General features: G+C 42.5%; 1 protein-coding gene across 31 annotated transcripts in view; it reads right to left on the reverse strand.

Annotated features, from left to right (window-relative positions):
- The window catches only part of Macf1 (microtubule-actin crosslinking factor 1), a 325,299-nt gene that overhangs the window by 19,650 nt on the left and 284,307 nt on the right, over positions 1-21,342 (reverse strand). For all 31 annotated transcript variants that reach the window (NM_001135758.3, XM_063288002.1, XM_063287999.1 and 28 more), the window contains 24 exons: positions 20,592-20,711; positions 20,081-20,188; positions 18,695-18,913; positions 17,016-17,219; positions 15,274-15,505; positions 14,473-14,699; positions 13,238-13,360; positions 13,045-13,146; positions 12,566-12,667; positions 12,302-12,475; positions 12,062-12,217; positions 11,741-11,938; positions 11,192-11,320; positions 10,404-10,577; positions 8,547-8,702; positions 8,235-8,441; positions 7,987-8,106; positions 7,081-7,250; positions 6,372-6,531; positions 4,465-4,659; positions 4,049-4,177; positions 2,409-2,552; positions 1,637-1,825; positions 535-655 (listed from right to left, as the gene is read on the reverse strand). In NM_001135758.3, coding sequence (NP_001129230.2) covers positions 535-655; positions 1,637-1,825; positions 2,409-2,552; positions 4,049-4,177; positions 4,465-4,659; positions 6,372-6,531; positions 7,081-7,250; positions 7,987-8,106; positions 8,235-8,441; positions 8,547-8,702; positions 10,404-10,577; positions 11,192-11,320; positions 11,741-11,938; positions 12,062-12,217; positions 12,302-12,475; positions 12,566-12,667; positions 13,045-13,146; positions 13,238-13,360; positions 14,473-14,699; positions 15,274-15,505; positions 17,016-17,219; positions 18,695-18,913; positions 20,081-20,188; positions 20,592-20,711 — 3,859 coding nt within the window. The remainder of the gene's footprint in view (positions 1-534; positions 656-1,636; positions 1,826-2,408; positions 2,553-4,048; positions 4,178-4,464; positions 4,660-6,371; positions 6,532-7,080; positions 7,251-7,986; positions 8,107-8,234; positions 8,442-8,546; positions 8,703-10,403; positions 10,578-11,191; positions 11,321-11,740; positions 11,939-12,061; positions 12,218-12,301; positions 12,476-12,565; positions 12,668-13,044; positions 13,147-13,237; positions 13,361-14,472; positions 14,700-15,273; positions 15,506-17,015; positions 17,220-18,694; positions 18,914-20,080; positions 20,189-20,591; positions 20,712-21,342) is intronic.

A 21,342-nucleotide genomic window follows, 5' to 3' on the forward strand; every position in this document is an offset into this window, starting at 1 on the left:
GATATATGAGGTTCCGTCTCAAAAATCAAGAAAGCTATATACATGAACTAGATTCTTACACTGATATCCATTTGCTAACTGAGAAGAAACACAGGAATGGCAACATTCTAATACAGAGGCATACTGATTCAGAAACTACTGCCTCTCTTCCCAGCCAGCCAAGCACATGTGTACCCAGCTCCTACACATATCCAGTCACCTCTGCCTTAGTGACGTGAAGACATAGCAACACAAACCCAGCAGTGGATTCCCCAAGGAATTATCCTACAACTAGACTAGCGCAAGGCAGACACGATGCAAAGGTCACTGCTACATAACAGAAAATTTTACCACCTTGTAGCTTCATATTAATTCCCCCCATATATAAAATATACTAGTCCTTGTTCGAAAAGTAAAGTTTCAAAAGGAATGATTGTGGTTGAGAGTCAGTATGATTTGGGAAATTAAACACAATTCTCATGATGGCACTTTGTGAATTTCCATCTGCAATTAGCAGGAAGGAAGCAACCTAGACTAGTGGGGCTGGAAACATACTGCTACCACTGCGGGATTTCTCGATGAAAGGAGCATGGGTGGGTTCTATATTCTTCCTCTTATATGTCTTGGTGACCCGGTCCACATCAGGTTGTTTGCGTGTCATCTCCTCCATAAATGACTGTTAAATATAAAAATTAGGAACAAAAATTTAGAATTTCTTGGTCTACAATAGAAAGTTCTCACTAACAAAGGCCAAGCCCATGGCAAACTGGCCAAGTGAGAGACTGCTCTGCTCTGTGTAATTTCTAACCCCTTTAAGAAAAAGATTAAACCGGGTTGGGAGTATAACCTGATGGTGAAGCATTTGCTGAATATATGCAAGCCCTGGATTCAAATACCCCACACGCATTAAGAAAAAAGAGAGGTGACAGATAAAGAACTCAAGAACTGGGAAGGACAGCTCTGGTAGAACAAGGAAGCCTGACTGTGCTGAGGACCAGGACTCTTCACTCCATTCACCGAATAGAATGTATAATCAAAGGGTCAGCAAGAAGTGGGGCTAGAGGGGCAAGCAGGAGAGGCCTGTGTCCAGCCAAGGGAGCAGGATTTTACTGTTGAGAGCAATGGGGGCAAGTGGAGGATTTTGATTCATGAAAGACAGATGATAAAACGCCATGCGTGAGAGGAATCATTCTTCCTTGAGTGTGAAAGCAGTGGCAGGAGATGGGCTAGGGAATTCTCTCATTTACTTTTCCTGTTGCTGTGATAAAATGCTGTCAGGCCAATAGGCTTTTGGCTCCAGCGAAGGTCAGGTTTCTGAACTGCAGTGAAACTGAATGGCTATTCCCTGGGTTACACTTCACCTTCTAAGACTTTGAACTGCTTTTGCTAATGGCTTTGAAAATACAGTGAGTGGTCCATGGCCTTAGTGAGAGAGAACAGTCTACAATCCTACAAATGCAAGGAAATGAACTGTGACTTCTGCATGATAAGACTCTAAGATGCTGCCCCACGCCTGGATTTCTAACTCATGAGAACTGATACGCAGAGCTGCTGGTAAGTCTACAGTAACGATACAGTAATGCTGTAGTAAGGATAAAGGGATTCCCAGGTAAAGGGCATGAGGTTCAGGACACACAGGACACAGAGGAGCAGGTACCTGATGCTCGGTGATAAGAGCTTTAACTCTGTCTATGTTCTGAGGGATAGGCTCCTGATCCCGCTGGATTAGGGTGGTCTCGGCCCACTGGATCCACGCCAGAAGTTCTTCCAGGAGCTCGGCATTAGCCACCAGTTCTGACAGAGCTGTTTCCAGGCGCTGCTGGTGCTGCTTTGCCCATGTCAGAACCTTGGGGAGAAAGACACCGTGATGCCTTTCAGAAAAGTACATCTTTTGCTTGTTTGTTTCAAAGCTCTATTTTATCTGATCACATAACTTTACTCAGAGGAGAGTCCAACTTAAGCAGCCACAAGATTCCTCTCTGTCTTCAGCTGGCAAAGTTCAAGAACAAGCACAGCTAGCACATTAAACAAGCTTCTCAGGAAGGAAGGAATTAGAACACAAGATGTCTGCAGAAGCAACTAATTTGCTTGCACCTCAGCACGCTGACCTTACACTGGCCATCACCTCAGCACGCTGACATTACACTGGCCATCACCTCAGCACGCTGACATTACACTGGCCATCACCTCAGCACGCTGACATTACACTGGCCATCACCTCAGCACCTGACATTACACTGGCCATCACCTCAGCACGCTGACATTACACTGGCCATCACCTCAGCACGCTGACCTTACACTGGCCATCACCTCAGCACGCTGACATTACACTGGCCATCACCTCAGCCTTCACTGAAATGAAATTGATTGCTTACAGTGAATCAGAGATCTGATGGACTCTGAGTACTGGGCGTGTGGGGGTGACTCACCTCCTCGAAGCGAGCTCGGATGATGGTGATCCAGTGCTTGATGGTCGTGATGCAATCAGGATGGCAGACAGCCAGGATGACTTCTCCCATCGCCACTGCTGCATTCACATCTACCCGTTTTTCCTCTACTTTCTTCATGAATTCCTAAACAAACAACAGCCAAAACCAAAAACTTGAGAAAACTATCGATCAGAACCATTAGTTTATATTAAAAGAAGAAATGCTTCATCATCTTCTTATGTGTCAGCACAGATCTTGAAAAAGCCTGTATCTGGGTGTTGCTGGCTGGTCTACCCAGTTCTGTATGACAAAGGAAGCCAAGAACGATGACAAATAGATCAGGGGCACTGGTGTGCCTCTATTCCCTCTGCTCCTGTTTCTACTTTCAGTTTCTCCCTCTCTTGTTTGTACTTATTCCCCTCTATTTTGTGTGCATGAACGTTCTGACTGCATGTATGTGTTTGGTACTGAGTCTCCCGGGATGAAGTAACAGACATCTGTGAGCCACCACGTGGGTGCTGGCAACGGAGTGTCTGAAAAAGCAGCATGCGCTCCTTACTGCTCCAGATCTCTTACTCCTGAATTTTAAAGTATACTTTTTTGGGAAAATTACGATGACAGTCATAAAACCTACCACCACAAAGTGCCACGATGAAACTAAGATTAGAGTAACTGGAAAGGTGACACGAAACACTTCCTTACTTTCACTACAGGTGGCTAAAGCTCCAGACACCACATCATAGCCTGGGGTATGCTAAGTGGCTTTAGGACATCAGACGAGGGGCAAAAGCTAGTAACATAAGCTAAGTCAAATAAAGACATTCGTGCGTAGGTGAGAAGTGAAATGGATTTGGGTATGACGACATACAATTACAATCCTAGGACTTATGATTGGGTGTTTGGGAGTTCAAGGGTAACCTGGGTACATGCTAAGACCCTGTCTCAAAATCTATTCAACCAACAAACAAAAATCAGGAAGGGAAATGTTCTACATTTTCTTTTAGAACCTATGTTCATTAAGTTCTTTAAATACTATACTTGTTTAAAGCCAACGAGAGGGGCCAGAGAGATGACTCAGTGGCTAGAGCATTGGTTTCTTGCAGAAGACTTGGGTTTGACTCCTAGCACACGAACATTGGCTCTAAACTCTAACTCCAGTGCTAGGGGATCCGATACCCTCTCTCTGGTTACCTCGGGAGTCAGACATGCACGAGGTACACTGAGATATGTAGGCAAAACTATATACATGAAATACAATGAGTGAGCTGTATAAGAATTAACAGTGCTGCTAAGTGTTGGTGGCACATGCCTTTAGTCCCAGAACCCAGGAGGAAGGTGAGCACAGATCTCTGTGAGTTCCAGGCCATCCTGGTTTACAGAGTGAGTTCCAGGACAGCCAGGACAACAGAGAGAAACCCCGTTTCAAAAACCAAACCAGACCAAACCAAACCAAACACAAAGCCTCTCTGGTTCCTGCTGAGTATATAAACAGTCCACCCAGCTTTTTCTACTTTTCATAAATTTGACATTTACAAGCAAACGCTGTTTTTTTTTGTTTTTTTTTTTTTTTTTTGTTAGTAGTGAGGTAATTCTCAGCATGGTTGAGTAGCACAGATTACCAATGCTTGAGACTAGCTTACCTTATGGGTGTCAATGAGAGACTGTAGGGCCTCCGTATCATCAGGAAGGGCCCCTCGAAAGCGAAGTGTTTGTTCTGCTTCAGAAAGCCACTCCAACAGCATATGGACGGTGTCCCGAAACTCTTCTGCCTGAAATAACCAAGCACGAGATTTGGCCTCCCTCTGCAGCTAGGGCACTAGACACTACAGAATGTGCTGGGGAAACATCCAGGACCACATTCTACCAGAGGCCAAAGGTCACCTTAATTTGTAGACCTTTGAAAACAAGCTCTATGACTGATCAAAGTCCTGCAGAATGTTCAGAATATAATGTTATTTTCATTTCAAGACTGTGGGACTTCATGATCCTGGTAAAGAATCTCAGATCTATATGCTCAGGTTCCAAGTCATGGGTTGACCTCGAAAATTTATCTTACCTGTTTTAAGGCCTGTTCAAGCCGGCTTTGCTTGGAAACAGAGAGTTTGCACACTGTATCCCAGCGTGTGCTAAGCTCCTGGAGCTGCCCCTTTACCCATGTGGTGTCATCTCTGCTGCTCTCAATCAGTTCTCTGCCTGACCGCTTCAGGACCTGAACGGTGCCGGTTCTCTTTCCCAGTTCTTTTTGGAAAACCTGATTAAAGAAGAAGTTGGGAATTAGTTGTTTTGTAAATTTTTTTTTTCAATTTTTTTCTTTTCTTTTTTTTTTTTTTCCTTTTTTTCAGAGCTGGGGACCGAACCTAGGGCCTTGCGCTCGCTAGGCAAGCGCTCTACCGCTGAGCTAAATCCCCAACCCCTCAATTTTTAAAAACTATCTTTTATTTTGCATAGGAATGTTTTGCTTGCAGTATGCATGTCATGTGAATGCTAATGGAGGCCAGAAGAAGGTGTCAGATCTCTTGACACTGGAACTATGGATGGTTGTGAGCCACCATGTGGGTGATGGGAACTGAAACCAGGACCTCTGAAAGAACAAACGCATTCTTAACTGGTGAGTGGTCTCTCTAGCCCCGTGTCTGATAAATGTTTTGTGTAAGGAGTAAAACCACAGAACAAGCAGTGTCCTTGGTACGAGAAAAAGTAGGTGACTCTCAAGAAGCCATTACTACCAACCAACCCCTCAATGCCTGTGCTTAAATCTATATTTAACCTGCTGTGTGTGTGTGTGTAGACAATTCAACTTTGCTTTAAAAAAAAAAAAAAAATCGGGCTGGAGAGATGGCTCAGTGGTTAAGAGCACTGACTGCTCTTCCAAAGGTTCTGAGTTCAAATGCCAGCAACCACATGGTGGCTCACAACCATCTGTAATAAGATCTGATGCCCTCTTCTGGTGTATCTGAAGACAGCTACAGTGTACTCATATGCATAAAATAAATAAATAAATCTTTAAAAAAAAAAAATTCAGAAGCTACAGCTGTGAATGTCAGTTCAAGCATTCTGACCTGCTTGACTTTGGAAAAGGTACTTCCTTAACTTTTCCTAATCTAAAAAATAGGAATAATTATACCAGTATTTCTAAAATTGAGGGAGATAGAAAGAACATACCTGAAGTACAGAGAATGTGATAAATGACACTTAGTTCTTGTTTTGTTTATATGTGTAGACAGGTGTGGAAGTCAGAGGGTAACTTGCTGGAGTCATTTCTCTCCTTCTACCATATGGGTTCCAGGGGTTGAACTTGGGTTGTCAGGCTTGGCAGCAAGCCCCATCACCTGTTGAGCTATCTCACTGGCCCATAGAATGTGTTTCCAGGCAAAATAGAATGTTTTATGTTATAACAGGGGAACATTATGCAGCTCAACACAACAGGTACAGGGCAGATGAACTGGTGGTGTATATGGTGGTAGGCTTGTTACTACATAAAGTGTTTAGGAAAAAATCCTCCCATTTCCATTTTAAGTGTTAGTGAAAATGGATTTCTTTACAGTTTCCCCCTGAATTTAAATTTCAACTGATATTGAACCAAGAGACAAACAGGGAGAACCTCTTCACATGCTGCCGTGTCTAAATCAAACCAATTTTGGTAAATTCGTTGTGACTGTTGCAGAAATCCCAGCAACAAGTTGTTTTTTTGTTTTGCTTTGTTTTTGAGACAGGGTTTCTTTATGTATTCCTGGTTGTCCCGGAGCTTGCCTTGTAGACCAGACCACCCTCGAACTCAGAGATTAAAGGTGTGTACAGCACACCTGGTTAAAGGTTTGACTAAACACAGAAGACAGAGGGAGGGCTGCTCCTCCAGATACCCTCATCAAACATTAGTTCTTCTCTGGGTGGCCAGCACAGCAGCCGATGCGGACTGAGACAAACCGAGGCTCTGCTTCCCAGAAGCCAATTCTTGCTCCTCACCTTATGAGCATCCATGAGGTTCATGACGAGGTCAAGGTCCCCGTGTACAGGCTGGTCCTCAGCCAACTGTGGCTCTACCTTGTACAACCAGTCAACTAAAGCCTGCAAAGCATCCATGAATTGGCCTGAAAACAGTAAGGCTTCTTCCAACTTGTGCTGTCTGTGAAAGGCATACAAAACTCAGTGATTGAGTCAATAAAGAAAAACTCTATCCAGATAACTTCTATATTAGAGCAGTTAGAAGGAGACTAATAACAAGTGAGAGAAGTGCCCAGACATTTTAGATTTGTTTTATAAGTGGTTTGCCTGCAGGTATGTCTGTGCACCAAAATGTGCCTGGTGCCTACAAAGGTCAAAAGAGGGTGCTGGAGTCATGGGCATAAATCACCTAGAACTGATCATGAACAGGAGCCACCACATGGATGTTGGGAACCAAGCCTGGGTCCTCTGTGAGAGCAACAAGCGTTCTTAGTCACTAAGCCAGCTATCCAGCTTCCTTATTCCTGTTTTAATTTAGTGACAATTTCTTACATACTTTGGTTGCTGTATCTCTCTCTCTTTTTTTTTTTTTTTCCTTTTTTTCGGAGCTGGGGACTGAACCCAGGGCCTTGTGCTTGCTAGGCAAGCGCTCTACCACTGAGCTAAATCCCCAATCCCTGGTTGCTGTATCTCTATTGGGTCTGCCCTGACAGCGGACACTCATGCTCACCGCTCCACAGACTTGCCACAGACAGTGTCCCATTTGTCTCTGACTTCTCCTAGCAAGTTGTCAAGTTTCTGAGCATCGTCAGCAAGCAAAGTCTTTTCTTTTAGTGCTCTGCCAGTTCTGATGGTGGTGTCATACACAGGCTGTTTGCCACCAAGAGTTTTCTGAAATTCCTGTTTCCAGAAAGAAAGAAAAACAAATCTCACACACATACACACACACACCCACATTAAAAATCAGGTAATATCACGAGGTCCTGGGTTTAATTCCCAGTCCTCCAAGAAGTGGGATATATTTTGATTTAAAATCAACTTCTTTTTCAGGTTTATAAAGTAAACACAGCACAAAAACAAACAGACAAAACATAAACAATAGCTTTCCCTTAATGTGCACTCTGTTTATATCACATACGATTGCACACAGCAATTTCTAAACCCGTACTTTTGGTTAGTAATTTAGACGTTACTCGAGAGTATGAATGTCATGCTGTCTGAGCACCCATGGACCCTGGGGTTGGCTACAGCGGAGGCAGGACCCCTGTCTAGCTTTTGTAAAGTGTTAGGATTACAAATATTTGCCACCATGCCTGGCTTTCATCTTGATTTTTTTTTTTTTTTTTTGAGACAAAGTCTCACATATTCTAGGCTGGTCTTGAATTTCTGATCTTTTTTCTTCTTGGGATTATACACGTGCCACTATAGCCAGTGGCCAGGCGCTAGGGAGTCACACGAGGGGCCTTGTTCATACCAGGCAAGGGCTCTTATCAAAGGAATTACATTCCTAGTCCCTTCTTGACATTTTAACATGAATCAGCCTGTTCTTTCAAACAGGCTCTGGTTTCCATTTTTAGCAAGCAACAACGTTTGGTGAATGCCAAGCTCAGGACCTCACAGCGAGGACCTACCCTACCTTGTGTTTGGAAAGCTGAAGCTTGATTTTGTCTGGGTCATTGGAGATCTCCAGTTCTGAGTCCAGATGGCTCTCCGCATCTTCTAGCCAGTCAATCAGCTTTTTCCAAGCTTCATGGAACTAAAATCAAGTTCAATAGACATTGTAACAGAAAGAATGTGCGAGCTATACAGCTCATCCACCCCCATCATGGCAGAGATTCAGGACTCAAGGTTGTTCACCACGGTGTGCCTTCCTTTATAACTTACTTGCTTGGCTCGCTTCCTGGCATCATCCAGTGACCGCCCCCTTTCAATAGACCGCTGGACAACCTTCTCCCACCGAGACTGGACACTGACTAACAAATTCTTGATCAAGACAACATCCTGTTTCTGACTAAGAAACTTCAACTGGTTCCCTGTTTGGTCCAGTTCAATGATCTGGTCTCGATGAGCATTTACTTCATTAGCAAAAACCTGTAGGGAACACAGTACTCTTTTTAGACATCAACAAGGTGAAGGAAGACTCTTTTAAATGAATCTTTTTAAAGGGAAGGTAACATCATCTTAAGGCACAATTACCTTGTGCTCTTCTATCTGGGAAAGAACAGTGTTTAAAATCAGGCTGGGAGGAGAGGCAATGTTTAAACTCTGCTCTGCTAGAGTAAGCCAGTTGATAAATTCTTGCAAGGAATTCTGGAATTCTGTTGCCAGGCTGAGGGCCTCTTCGAGCTTTGACTGAATTTCAAATAAAACACACAGAAAAAGCACCAAGTTCAGAAATTACATCTTCGACAACAAAGGCATGAGATGTATACCAGATTAAAGAAGAATCACTTAATGAACCACTAAATACGCCTCAAATACAAAAGATTTGGGAGTTCTAAATGTTAAGGGTCTGCAGCTAAAACACCTGGACAAGAACTGAGCAAATGAAAAGGGAAAGGCACAATTCAGAACGGCAGAAAATATGGCCCACTCAAGGCAAGCGCTACTCTCCATTAGCACATTCCCAGGCCAAGTTGTGGCCCACAAGCTCTATCCACCCTTCGGGGTTTCTCACCCTAGCTTCTCAGTGGAGAACTGTGGCCATCCACTAGGCAGGTAAAGTAAAATGATGATTTTTTTAAAAAGATGATTACATCCAGAATATATTAAAATGAATAATTCAAAGAATAAATAAAATCACTCTCTTGTTTTTTGTACACTAAAAACTGAAACTGCTACTAATTGCAGTTGATTTGATCCTTTCAGGCTATTTTATAATGAATGTTCTAAAGACATACAATGTACAGTTAGAATCGAGGCCCTAGGTTCAACCTCTAGCATGGAAAAAAAGACGATATAAACAATATCAATCAGGTGGGTACTAAAGCCAAAGCTTTCAGAGCTGTTTAGAAATCAATACTCAAGTCTACTTTTTCTTGCTGTACAGCCCACGCTGCCCTTAAATTTGAGACTCTTGTGTCTCAAAATCCTTATTAAAAAACTTAATTGAGGGCTGGAGAGATGGCTCAGAGGTTAAAAGCACTGACTGCTCTTCCAGAGGTCCTGAGTTCAATTCCCAGCAACCACATGGTGGCTCACAACCATCTATAATGGGGTCTGATGCCCTCTTCTGGTGTGGCTGAAGTACAGTGTACTTATATATAATAAATAAATAAATCTTAAAAAAAAAAACTGTAATTGAGTTAGACTCTGACTCAATTTCTCTTTTAATTTCTCTCTGCCTTCTATAGGACAGAGAACAAAAATCAGAACACAGGCTTACACTAGTTCTTTTGGCTAGTCTCCACCAGGACAACTTTACAAACTAGTGCTTCTCTAAAAATGTCTCTTAGTACGGGTGAACGTGTTTTGTGTTCTGCTCAACCATTCCAAAATGATTGGGTATGCTTGTTCACTCTCCATAACACCTAGTACTTCCTAACACACTTTCTCACTATTTATTGAGTGGATGTGGCCAATGGTTTATTCACAGATTTTATACCTGACCTGACTATCAAAGAAGAGAATAAGACTCTGTAGCCATAAAAAACAAAACAAAACAAAAAACAAACAAACCTCAACTTTTTAAAAAAAGGCTTTGATTTCGTATCCCCCTCTTTTCCTCTTATAAAGGAGAAAATCCAATTTCTGAGAAATAGTTGGAAGAGGTCATAATTTACTTTTCTTCCAATCTTCAGTAAAACTCCTTTAAAGAAAATTGCTGGTCGCACTTCTTACATTGCCCTGTCCCCATCTTCTCAATTCAATGTTATAAACTCCAGCAAAACTTTGTAAGTAGGAACGCAAGCTAAAGGTTACTGTCAGATAAATTAATATATAGTCCATTATGAGGAAGTTCTCTGACATATCGCAACACACTCATCTTTGAAAATACAGACATGATGTCATAGTCACCAAGCACTCTGCTCAAACAGTCCTCTGCAGTGGTACCTTTCTTTCCTCCACCTTACTGCTGACCACATGCCACTTCTGTTCCAAGAGCGCTACACTCTGCTCTGTTTTTGAGCCAGACCCAGAATCACCACGGCTGAGGAGCATAAGCCTGCCCTTGTCAAGCAACTGGTTGTAAATCTCCTCCTTGGCTCTCAGCTGGGAATGCAGTTCCTACAAAAGAAGGCAGCAAAAGATATCAATATCTATTTACCAAAAGACCCCATACACACAGATTTCACACAGTAAAAGTACAGTCTGGAAAAGTCCAGGAAGGCCTTGTCTTGATATAAGTCCCTTTTAGGTTCAGCTCCGAGTATGAGCTGTTATAAATTAAACACAGAATTCTCCCTTAATATGAAAACAATCAACTCGCCAAGAAAATAAAATTACTTTTTTATGGATCAAAGACCTCAAAAATAGTTTGTAATAATTTATTTTTGCTTTTTCATAAGGATTTGCCTAGAAATTATGTTGCCTTCTGTTCTTTGTAGGCGCTGTTTAAATACTGTCAGTATCTTTCAGAGTTCTGTGAACTCTTACTGAACACAAACACATTGGTGGTGCTCACACTCTGGTCAGCATTCTGCTCACCAATGGATGGACACTCAGTTGACCTGCTCCCTGGGCCTTTCTAGCTGACTTTCCTTTGCCGTTGCTGTTTGTGTCAGGACTGCAGTCTGTAGCAGAGCTGCACTAACTAACAGCACAGACTCCCAAAGTCTATGTCTCTCAGAGAGGCCACTGAATTAAGACGCTCCTGTGCCCTCTGAAGAAACCGCTGTTACCATGTGCGCATCAAGCTGTTCTCTAGCCGTCTCCGGGAGTCCTCCTGTAGGTTTAGATGCAGAAAGTTGGCTCTCCATTCTATTGAGTTCTAAGAGGAACTCTTCAATTTCACTGTGGAAACCCTGGGCCTTTTGAGAAAAAGACATATTAGCAGTTTCAGTAAGCAATCAGCTATAAAAGTCAACTTTTGGAATGATCTGAGCATACTGGGAACATCTGAAGCTGACTCAGGGTAGACATAATCTGCTTGCTTATGGCTAGAACCTAGTAAATCCTTCAGACCTCACTATAACACAGTATACATGCCCACTGCAATCGGATGGATTGTTGAATGGGGAGAAGCCTGGCTTGCTATAGGAAAAACCTGAATCTCAAAACAAGTTGGTCAGAGTGATTAACTGTGAACAGTAAACACCCTGAACTAAACAATCCCAAAAGACCCATCCATCCAGAGCTGCTCTTTTCAAAAGGGTTCAACCCCAGATAGCTTCCTTGCCCCTTGTGTGGACCCCCCCAGTGCAGTCCATCTAGACTGAGGACACGAATACCTGCTGCAGAGTTGACTGCAACTGCTGCTCCCTCTCCTCTGTCTTTTGCAGCACAGATTCCCAGCACTGGTTCATGGTTTCCAGGCGGCTTCTTAGGCTGCTGGCATCATCTCCAGCACTAGACTCAAGGAGTTCATTACCAGCTTTGTTGACTGTTTCCACTGTGGCTTGATGAGCCAAAACATCATTTTTTAGAACCTAAAATAACATTGAATGACATAATTTATGTCTTTTGATGTCCTTAAGGTCCATATGACATTAAGCATCTGGTGGCAGTAACTGGTCTCAAACTGACAGTTATGTAGAGATGAAAACACTTACGTGGTGCTTTGCAAGCTCAACTTCAATGACTTTTGGGTCTCCACTTATTGGCCTCTGAGCATCCAGCAGCTCCTCAGTGTGAGTCAGCCAACCCATCAGCTCTTCTAGGGCATGCTGGAACTGGCCGAGGGCCAAGAGAGCGCCCTCCAGCTTATGCTGCTCAGGACAGACAAGGAACATTTGTTAGGAAATCAGAGCAGGCAGACAGCGGTTCACCAGCGCATGATCCCCCAGCCTTACCTGTCTATGTGCAATCTTCTCACCCAGATTCTCCCAGAGGTGTTTGAGTTCTGTCAGTGGTTCTCGTATAATATCTCTGTCAGTTTCATCAGTAGCTTTCTTTAACATCAATTCACCCTGGTGATTGAGTTTCTCCATCTCAATTTGCTGTTGGTAAACTTCTACTTTGAACTCCTATAAAAGATTTACTTAATGTTAACATTAACTGGTCTTCATTATTAAAAAGAAGCAACTGTCTTTTCCAAGCCATTCCTGGGTACAGACCTTCATCTCGTTCAGCTGATCTTTGACAGTGTTGAGGTCAGTGCCCACTGGGGGCATGGTGCAGAGTCTGATTACAGTGTTATCCAGCCAGTCAAACATGGCCTGAAATAAAAACACAAGGGCGTAACAAGAAAACACAACGTTAGGAGAGAAGGAACATTTCCTTATCAATGCTGGGCTTCATGACTGTGTGGGTTTAGGCTCACTAGCAAGCAGTGACATACACAATTAGGTCAGCTTCACTGAGCAGCTGAATGGGTACAAATATGACAAGTAGGCAATGACAAGAAAACAGCAGGAGTAGTTGAAGCCTGGATGTATTTTATATCAACACTTTTCTCAACAGAAGTGGGAAACTTAGGCCAGAAATGTGAAAGCAACACTGTCTTGGGCTTCAGAACACTGAAGTACTGAGGGTGGGGCACTCTGAGAGGAAGCAGCACATGCATTTCTATTGTGGGCATCCCCCAGCCACGTACCTGGAGCGTGTCCTGATACTGCACAGCAGCTTGCATCGCGTCCTCGAGCTTTTCTAGTCGTTCTTTCCAAGTTCTATTTAAGTTCTCCCAAGCATTATTCATCTATGGGGAAACATTGAGTCAAATTCTTCTAGTAAGACCTCTCTGGTCTGCTGTGCTCTGTCTCATCTGAACCCCCACCCACGCTCCACACCTCATCAATGCTCTTCTTCACTTCAGGCTTCTCCGTTTCCCCACAGGCAAAAATCAAATCTGCTCCAAGGATTCTAATGAACTCCAACTCCTCGTGCAGACCATCTGTCTCCTCCTTAATAGTCTATATGAAAAGGAGCAGAGAGTCAGAGCAGAAAGCAGAGCAGAGCTTCTCAAGCTTTGCAAATGCAGCACAGACCCTCCCCATTCCCCCATCAAGAGCAAACACTAAGCAAAACCTCAAGAATCACAAAATGGTTTTTACTCTTAAGATATTGCTTATCCAGAGAGTTCTGCCTCAACTCACAAGCGGTCCATGGATATATATGATGTGAATGTCTTAGCATGGGGCATGTCGGTGCACACCTAGTCCCACTTGGCAGGGACAGACAAGCAAATCTCCGTGAGTTCAAGGCCAGCCTCATCTACAGAGTGAGCTCTAGGATGGCCAGGGCTACACAGAGAAACCCTGTCTCTGGAAAGTATTATATACATAAGTTATAAGATATGAGCATATAAGTGACGGCAAAATGGCCAGAAGAGCATAAATTTGGAGTATATACTGAGCTTTGATAATTTACCAGCTCTTCCTGTCTCTGAGAAGAAGTTTATGGAACAACACAGTACAGGTCACCACTGTCAGTGCTGACAGAGCAGTGTCACAGATGGGCTACATAATCTTAAACACAAACAGTTCTTTGTCAGAGCATGAGGCATGGTCCACATACCAACAGAGGAATAAAGAAGGGGAGAGTTTCCATATGGAAAAATCTAAAAGAAGATGGTGAGACCAGGTATTGCTTATGCCAAATGAATATCATGTGAAGTCAGTCTAGTGAAAATTAGACTGCCCAGAAAGACTAGAAAAAGATGTGTTTAAGTAACTTGCTATCCCTGGATGATGAATTCAGAATTTCTAATTTTCTTCCTAAAAGTGAAAAAAGTTCCACATTAAAAACAAAACAAAGCTTTTACGACACTCAGCCTGGCTTGGCAGCTACCGCAATGTAACTCAGGGGTCCGGGTCTTAGCTCGGTGGCCCTGCACTTGCTCAGCATGTATGAAACCCCAGGTTCAATCCTCAGCATAGCATGAAAACAAAACAAACCATCACCACCAGCACACATACAACCACACGCATACCCTAATAACATGGATACAGCATGTTACCCTAATATCATGGATACAGTATGTTAAAGGACCCACATACAAGATGGTGCTTCATGTCTTTGTTACCTCAGCAGCTTCAACCTGTTGCTTGATGATGGATGGGTCAATGCCAGGGCTTTCCAGGTCATGGACAATCTCCTGTGTGTCTTTGATGGTGGTCAGGAGGGCTGCCATGTCATACCAGAACTTCTCTGCTAACTCAAGGACATCAAGGAATTTAATTTCTCGCTCTTCAGACCGTGCTTTAATGTCCTCCCAAAAGAATACCATTTGATCCAGCTTGTCCTGGATTTCTGAAGGAGCAAAGAGGAGATGTGAACACAAGGCTCTCTAAATTCCAAATCTAATTTCCCCTGAAATTCAATCTACTTCTGACATTATTTATAGTTCACTATCATCTCTGCTTGTCTACTTTAACAGGGGCCTCTGCTTATTTTCTAATATGTTGATCTTCCTCAGAAAGCAACCACAGAGGCAATCTGAAAATACCACACAAATGTCCAGTAAGATAAAAGCCTGTTACTCACAAAGGGCTGACATGGAAACGCTTCCTTCTAATGTTCTCACTGAACTTTCTGCAAATTTCCCATGGAAAGTGTTACAAAAGGTGGTTATGTTCTGCCCACTATTGATACTGTGATACTCACATCAGGGGTTAAAGAAACATTTGTTTCCTGGCCTGGGAATTGAGCTTCCAATTGTAACCTTATTTCAATAGGGAAATGTGTTCTGAATTCTAAATGAATTCCACAGACTTTTTGGAATCCTCATTACTTGAGAAGTGGCTCTGGGTAGGACGCTGGAGAGATCCACAGCCTACAGTCCATTCTGTTATCTTTCTTAAAAACAAATAGATCCACCAAGTACCTTTTGCAGCCAAATCCTTGTCTGCTCCCTGTGATCTCCCAATGAGTTCCTCTCCCCGACGCTTCAGGGCTTCAAAGGATGGCTGCAGTTTTTCCAGCTCCATGGTGGCACTTTTATTGTCACTGATGCACTCTCTGATCTTGTCTACTTCAGCAGGGATCAGGGGCGGCATTCGCAGGCGAGAGGACAGATTCTCCAGAGTCTCCAACATGGGTTCAATTTTATCATGAAACTAAACAAGGTTGGATTGTTAGACACCACAGCAATACTTCACCATACTGGAGGGCATGTGAGGGCATAAGTATAAACCTATTGTTTAGGATAGCCTGTGTTCAGCCTAGCACAATGGCAAAAAAAAAAAAAAAAAAAAAATAGATACAGTATACTAGAGCTGGCCCAGAGAGGGGAAATGGCAGTATTTATTTTGTGACTCAAAAAATGCTAAGTAATATACCAAAAATAAAACAAAAATGGTTAGTATTGTCACAATACTTCTCCAAGTCAGAAAGGGACAAGCCTGTGAGACTGGTCAGAGTTGAGTACTTAGCATCTCAGATGAGAGAGTGCATGCAGCAGACCGGACAAGGTTAGATGACCTCCACCGCTATGTACATGGATGAGAGCTTAACATGCGGAATGGCTGGGAGGCTCAAGTACTATGGTATGCAGTCTGACGACTCAGTGTGGGACAAAGGAAAAGGGCCATGCTGAAAGGTAAGAGGGAAGGGTAATCGAACCTTCACACTTTCCTGGTACTTTGAATAAAACCATAACATTTTTATTTATGATTTGATATAAAATTGGAAAGTGAACAGCACAGATGAGTTTTTGTTTAAAAAAAAAAAACCCATCTAAACCAACTCTGGATTTAATACTGAGCAAGACTGATCGATGTTAAGTGCCCTACAAGAGAAATTTCTTTAACAAAATCATTTTCCATCTCTCTTTAACATTTATACTCCACCCCAAACAAGATGGTCACACTAAACTTCCAAAAAAGGTAAGAGAAGCTTTCTTCTATGCAATGTCCTCAGCTCTCAGAGAAACAGGTTCCCATGGGCGTGAGTGGGCACCTTACCTCTGCAATCTGTAATGGTGGGCGCAGTCAACACAACAATGGGATGAGGCGGTGTGAGGAAGACAGGAGCAGGCGGCAACAACACAAAGGAACACATTCCACAATGGGGTGAGATGGGACGGGAGTGGGAAACTTGAGTAAGTACAAGTATTGACCAAAAATACTGACTCAACACAGGAATAAACACCCAGACATGACGAATGTGCCATTAACAGCAATATATTAGTTGAGAAGGGAGCAGTCGCATGCTATAAAGTCTACCGCTGGTGGATTTCCCTTTTTGGTGTACTTCTCCCTTTGGACACAGTTTTTTGTGAACTTAAAAAGTTGGCTGCTCATGTTAATGTGCTGCCATTCTAAAGCTTACCACTAACAGGCCCAGCTGGGACCTGACTTTTGTTGAGTAATTACTGGTTTGGGATCTACAAAATTAATTCACCTTCATATCGTCCCTGCTAAAGAGTCATTATAGCATGAAGCTTTCAGAGAAACCATCAATAAACATTTACATCTCTCAGCCAGGCCTTTACCTCTCATGCAGTTTCAGTGCACGGTGCTGGGAACAAAGGCAAGCAGAGTTTCCTGCTCTACAGATGCTGTGTCGGCAACACAGGGCCTTTCCTTAGGCTAGTGTGCAGCAGAGGGTCCTAACAGTCACACATACCTGAGCAGACTGGGACACAGCCTCATCCAGAGCCAGGGCCCGTTGGCGAACCTCATCTTTTATTTGGGCATACATGTTTTCTGCTTTCTGGTATTTTTCTTCAACCATTTTCCCTTCTTCAGGGTTTAGCTCCTTCAGTTGTGGACCTATCTTTAGTATCTTATCAATATGAGGTTTGTGTTCAGCAATGGATTCCCTTAGTTGCTATGGGAAGAAACATGAATTAAAATACAATGAGTGAAGAGAACAAGCAATAATCTACAAAAACATAAGGAGTGAGGCTAAGAGTGAGGTTTCTTAGGTCATAACAAACCAAAAATAGCGAGCATGTTTACACCAGTTATTCAGAGGTAATATCAGCAAGTCCTAGTCTCTCCTTGTTTATTGGGAGTCTTGGGCTCCAGCTATATAATTCTCTTAAGTTCCCAAACCAGATCAGAGGTCCAATCACTAAGGAAACCCTCCTGGGCATAGCCTGTCTCACCTCCTACCCTGATACTATGTCATGCTGGTCTTTGCATGACATTATACTTTACATAGCTTAGTATGTCTACACTTCAGACTGAGTCAGCAAGCAGGTGGCTTGATAATAGCAATCATTTGGTAACTCAGCCACTCTGACTTTGCTGCTATGCTTAGTTTATACCTTTTACTTAAATAAATATGGGAGGGCTGGAGAGATGGCTCAGTGGTTAAGAGCACTGACCGCTCTTCCAGAGGTCCTGAGTTCAATTCCCAGCAACCACATGGTGGCTCACAACCATCTGTGATGGGATCTGATGTTCTCTTCTGGTGTGTCTGAAACAACAGTATACTCACATACATGAAACAAATAAATCTTAAAAAAAAAAAAAAAAAAAAAAAGGAATCAGAGGTGAACTTGTACAAGTCAGTTCTTTCCATTAAAGAAAGGAAGAAAAGAAAGAAGGAAAGATGGTAACAGTACTGAAGAGGAACCGTAAACCAGAAGCGAACACTTACAAGTAAAGCATCACTCACAGTAACAGTTTAGCTGCTACGTCTACAAATTTCTTTTTCTTCTTAAGTATAGGAGGCAAATACTTTCTGACTAGTTCTTTCACAGCTCTTACTCGAATCAAACGAAAGGGCCATCCAGTCACATCTAATAATATCTGACAAGTCTCAGAAACATTTCAAATTTCCTCGATTTAGTTGGTTCTTTGTTTTTTCTTGTAGCCTGGGGATCTGACTTTGGGACACAGGCATAGGACGAATACTCTACCACCACGCTCCACACCCCCCCCCCCCCCCCAGCCCTAGTTAGCTCTTTTGATCCCTATTACAAAGGTGCTTTACAAGTCTTTCTCATCTAAATCAACCTTTTGAGACTCAGTCTTACTATCACCCAGCCTGGACCAGAACTTCTCTGTACCCCAGGCTGTCCTCTAGATCATGACCCCAACATCCAGAATGCTGGGACTACAAGCATGTGCTACCTACCATACATGGCCGACAGCTTCTTGACACATCTATAATCTTATTCTTTAGTCAATTAATATTGAACAATGAAGAAAACCTAACATGAATTTTCATCATGAAAAGAAATTCTGGTTAGGAATTAACTTTGTAAATAAAACTCGTCCTGCAGGCCTTATAGCTGCAGTTTTCCAGGAGGTTACATAGCCCGTTTTCACCCAAGAGAATCGCATGCTCCGTACCCTCATCTCTTCCTGCTGCTGTCTGAGCTGCTCATGGTCCACAGCAGGAGGCGGCAGCTGTGCTATCAACGCTAGGGTCTCCTCAGCCCAGGGGCTGAGCTCTTCGTACGTTTCCCAAAACTGGTTCACTAAGACCTGTGCTCGCTCTAGGCGAGCATAGCGCTCTGAGTTAAGCAGGCTAACGGCTTCATATTGCTGTATTAGGCACTCGGTCTTCTCCTAGGAGACAAACAGTAAAAGGAAAAAAAGGATTACTATCAGAAACTCTTTTTCCAAAACAAAAAAAGCAGGTATGTATAAAGGTATGTATAAATTGTACACACACACACACACACACACACACACGCACACGCACACGCACATACACACACACATTTTCTCTCTCAAGTGTAAAACACACTAAAAAAAGATGGACTAATAAAATAAGTGATTTTTTTTAAGTTTCCTCTTTATATTTAATTCAAATTTAGCATACATATGCATTATTTCTAGAATCTAAAAAGTATGCATTTAGTTTAAAAGGTAGTAAAACAGAACAAGAAAGACATAATAAAAATAATCTTCTAGGGCTAGGTGTGGTGGTGAGGCAGAGCCAGGTCATTTCTGTGAGTTCCACGACAACCAGGGCTTAGTTTCAAAAATTGAGCAAACGAACAACAAAAGAGACACAACAATGAGACAACATTAGCCCAACAAAATAAGAAAGTGGACACTGCAAAGTGTTAGCTTAAAAGAAAACGTTTCTAAACCCAGCACATACTCTTCAGATGCTTAAAAGGAACAGATCAAGTATTTTTTTTTTTTTTAAAGCCAATAAAATAGTGCTTACCATGCACCTTGGGTGGTACTTTTCAGATCAGGTCAAACACAACATAGACTAGTTTGGAACTTGAGATCTTTTTGCCTTTCTCAAGTGCTGGGGTATAGGCATGTACCACCATGCCCTGACCTATCAGTAATCAGGAAGTCCAGCAGGTTAAAAAAAAAAACCAAAACACTTTAAAAACTTTATTTTGTAGTTTCACTTTCAATTTACCATGATTTAAGAAAAGCAGCCTGGCCTAGGCCCCTACACATATGTAACAGATGTGTAGCTTGGTCTTCACACAGGATCCCTAACAACTGAAGCAGTCTCTGACTCTCTTGCCTGCCATTAGATCTCCTTCCCAAATTGGGTGGCCTTGTCTAGGCTCACTAGAAGAAGCGCCTAGTCCTCCTGAACTTGACGTGCCAAGGTGGGCTGATATCCATGGGAGGCCTCCCCTTCTCTGAGAAAGGGAGAGAAAGCGGGGAGAAGGGAGGAGCTGAGACAGGAGGGAGGAAAGCTTCCACCGGGATGTAAAGTGTTTTTACAAAGCAGCAGCACGAAGAACAAATGTAACTCACCTGCAGCACAGCCTTCTGCTCCTCCCCACATGTGCTAAAGATCTCTCCACGGTGACTGAAGAGCTCATCCATGGAGTCTTTGTGTCGAATGATGTCAATGGAGAAAGCCTTTGAAGAGTGAACTAGGATTAAATCAGGAAGTGAGAGGACCCTGCTCTGTGTCTGTACTGGTGAAGTGTCGACACCAAATGAAATTCCTAGCTTTACAAATACTTAAGAAGTATCCTTAAAGTTCAACTCTTACCTATCCTCTTTCAAAGTGTTTTTGATGCTTATCATTCTAGCTGTTCACAGAAACATTTTCCTTCCTAAATTTTCTAGAAAATCGCTAACTATTCTTTCTCCGATTCAAAGGTTTATTTATCCTTTTCCACAAAGCAAAATATATTTTTCTCACTCAAGTATTTATCGATTAACTTCTACCATCACTTATTAAACCATTCTACTTAATCTGAGATGTCACAAACTCATCCCGTCAGGACAGGGGAGCACTTGGCTCGTCTGTATTTACCTTTTGTACCTGCAGCTGAGCAGTAGTCTGGTCTTGTTCTAGACGAATTGGACCAAGCGCCATTAGCTTTCGCTTTGTTTCAGCAACCCAAGCTAGTTCTGCATCAGCAGCTTGCTCGTACTAATAGTCAGGAAAAGTGAACAGGTTATATACAGCCGACATCTCCTTCCTCCATCTGAAAATTATCTTAACACAGAAAGGCCTGGATTTTCAGAAATATAGTTGTACCTCAAAAAGTAAATTTAGAACTGGGAACACTTTCATTAAGAATCACAAACCAAGCTATGGGGACTTTGTGGCAAATGGTAAAGCACTTGCTGAATAAGCATGAGGCTGTGGCTCAATCCCCAGCACCACAGGGAGGACAGGGGTGACAATGCGTGTTACTTTAGGCCAGATGTGGTACTACATGCCTATAATTCAATCACTTGGGAGGCTGAGGCAGGAGGATTGTGTGTGAGGCCAGCTTGCATTACACAGGCATATCTTGTCTCACAAAATTAACAAAAATAAAATAAAATTATAACAACAAAGATACAGAAAATTTAAATTCAACTCCTTCAAAAGAAGCTATAAAACTTAGTAAAAATAACAGAATCTTTCAAAGTATGCTTCTAATCAGAGAACTTTAATGGAATGGTACTCTGTTGACTTTCCAATTCTAACACTAAACATTAGTAGATTTACTTACAAATAAAATACTTATTATCTTGTACTTATGTTGGGACAAGGCCTTTTGATGGAACCCAGG

The sequence above is a fragment of the Rattus norvegicus genome, chromosome 5, assembly GCF_036323735.1.
Source record: "Rattus norvegicus strain BN/NHsdMcwi chromosome 5, GRCr8, whole genome shotgun sequence".
In the NCBI taxonomy this organism is placed as follows: Eukaryota; Metazoa; Chordata; class Mammalia; order Rodentia; family Muridae; genus Rattus; species Rattus norvegicus.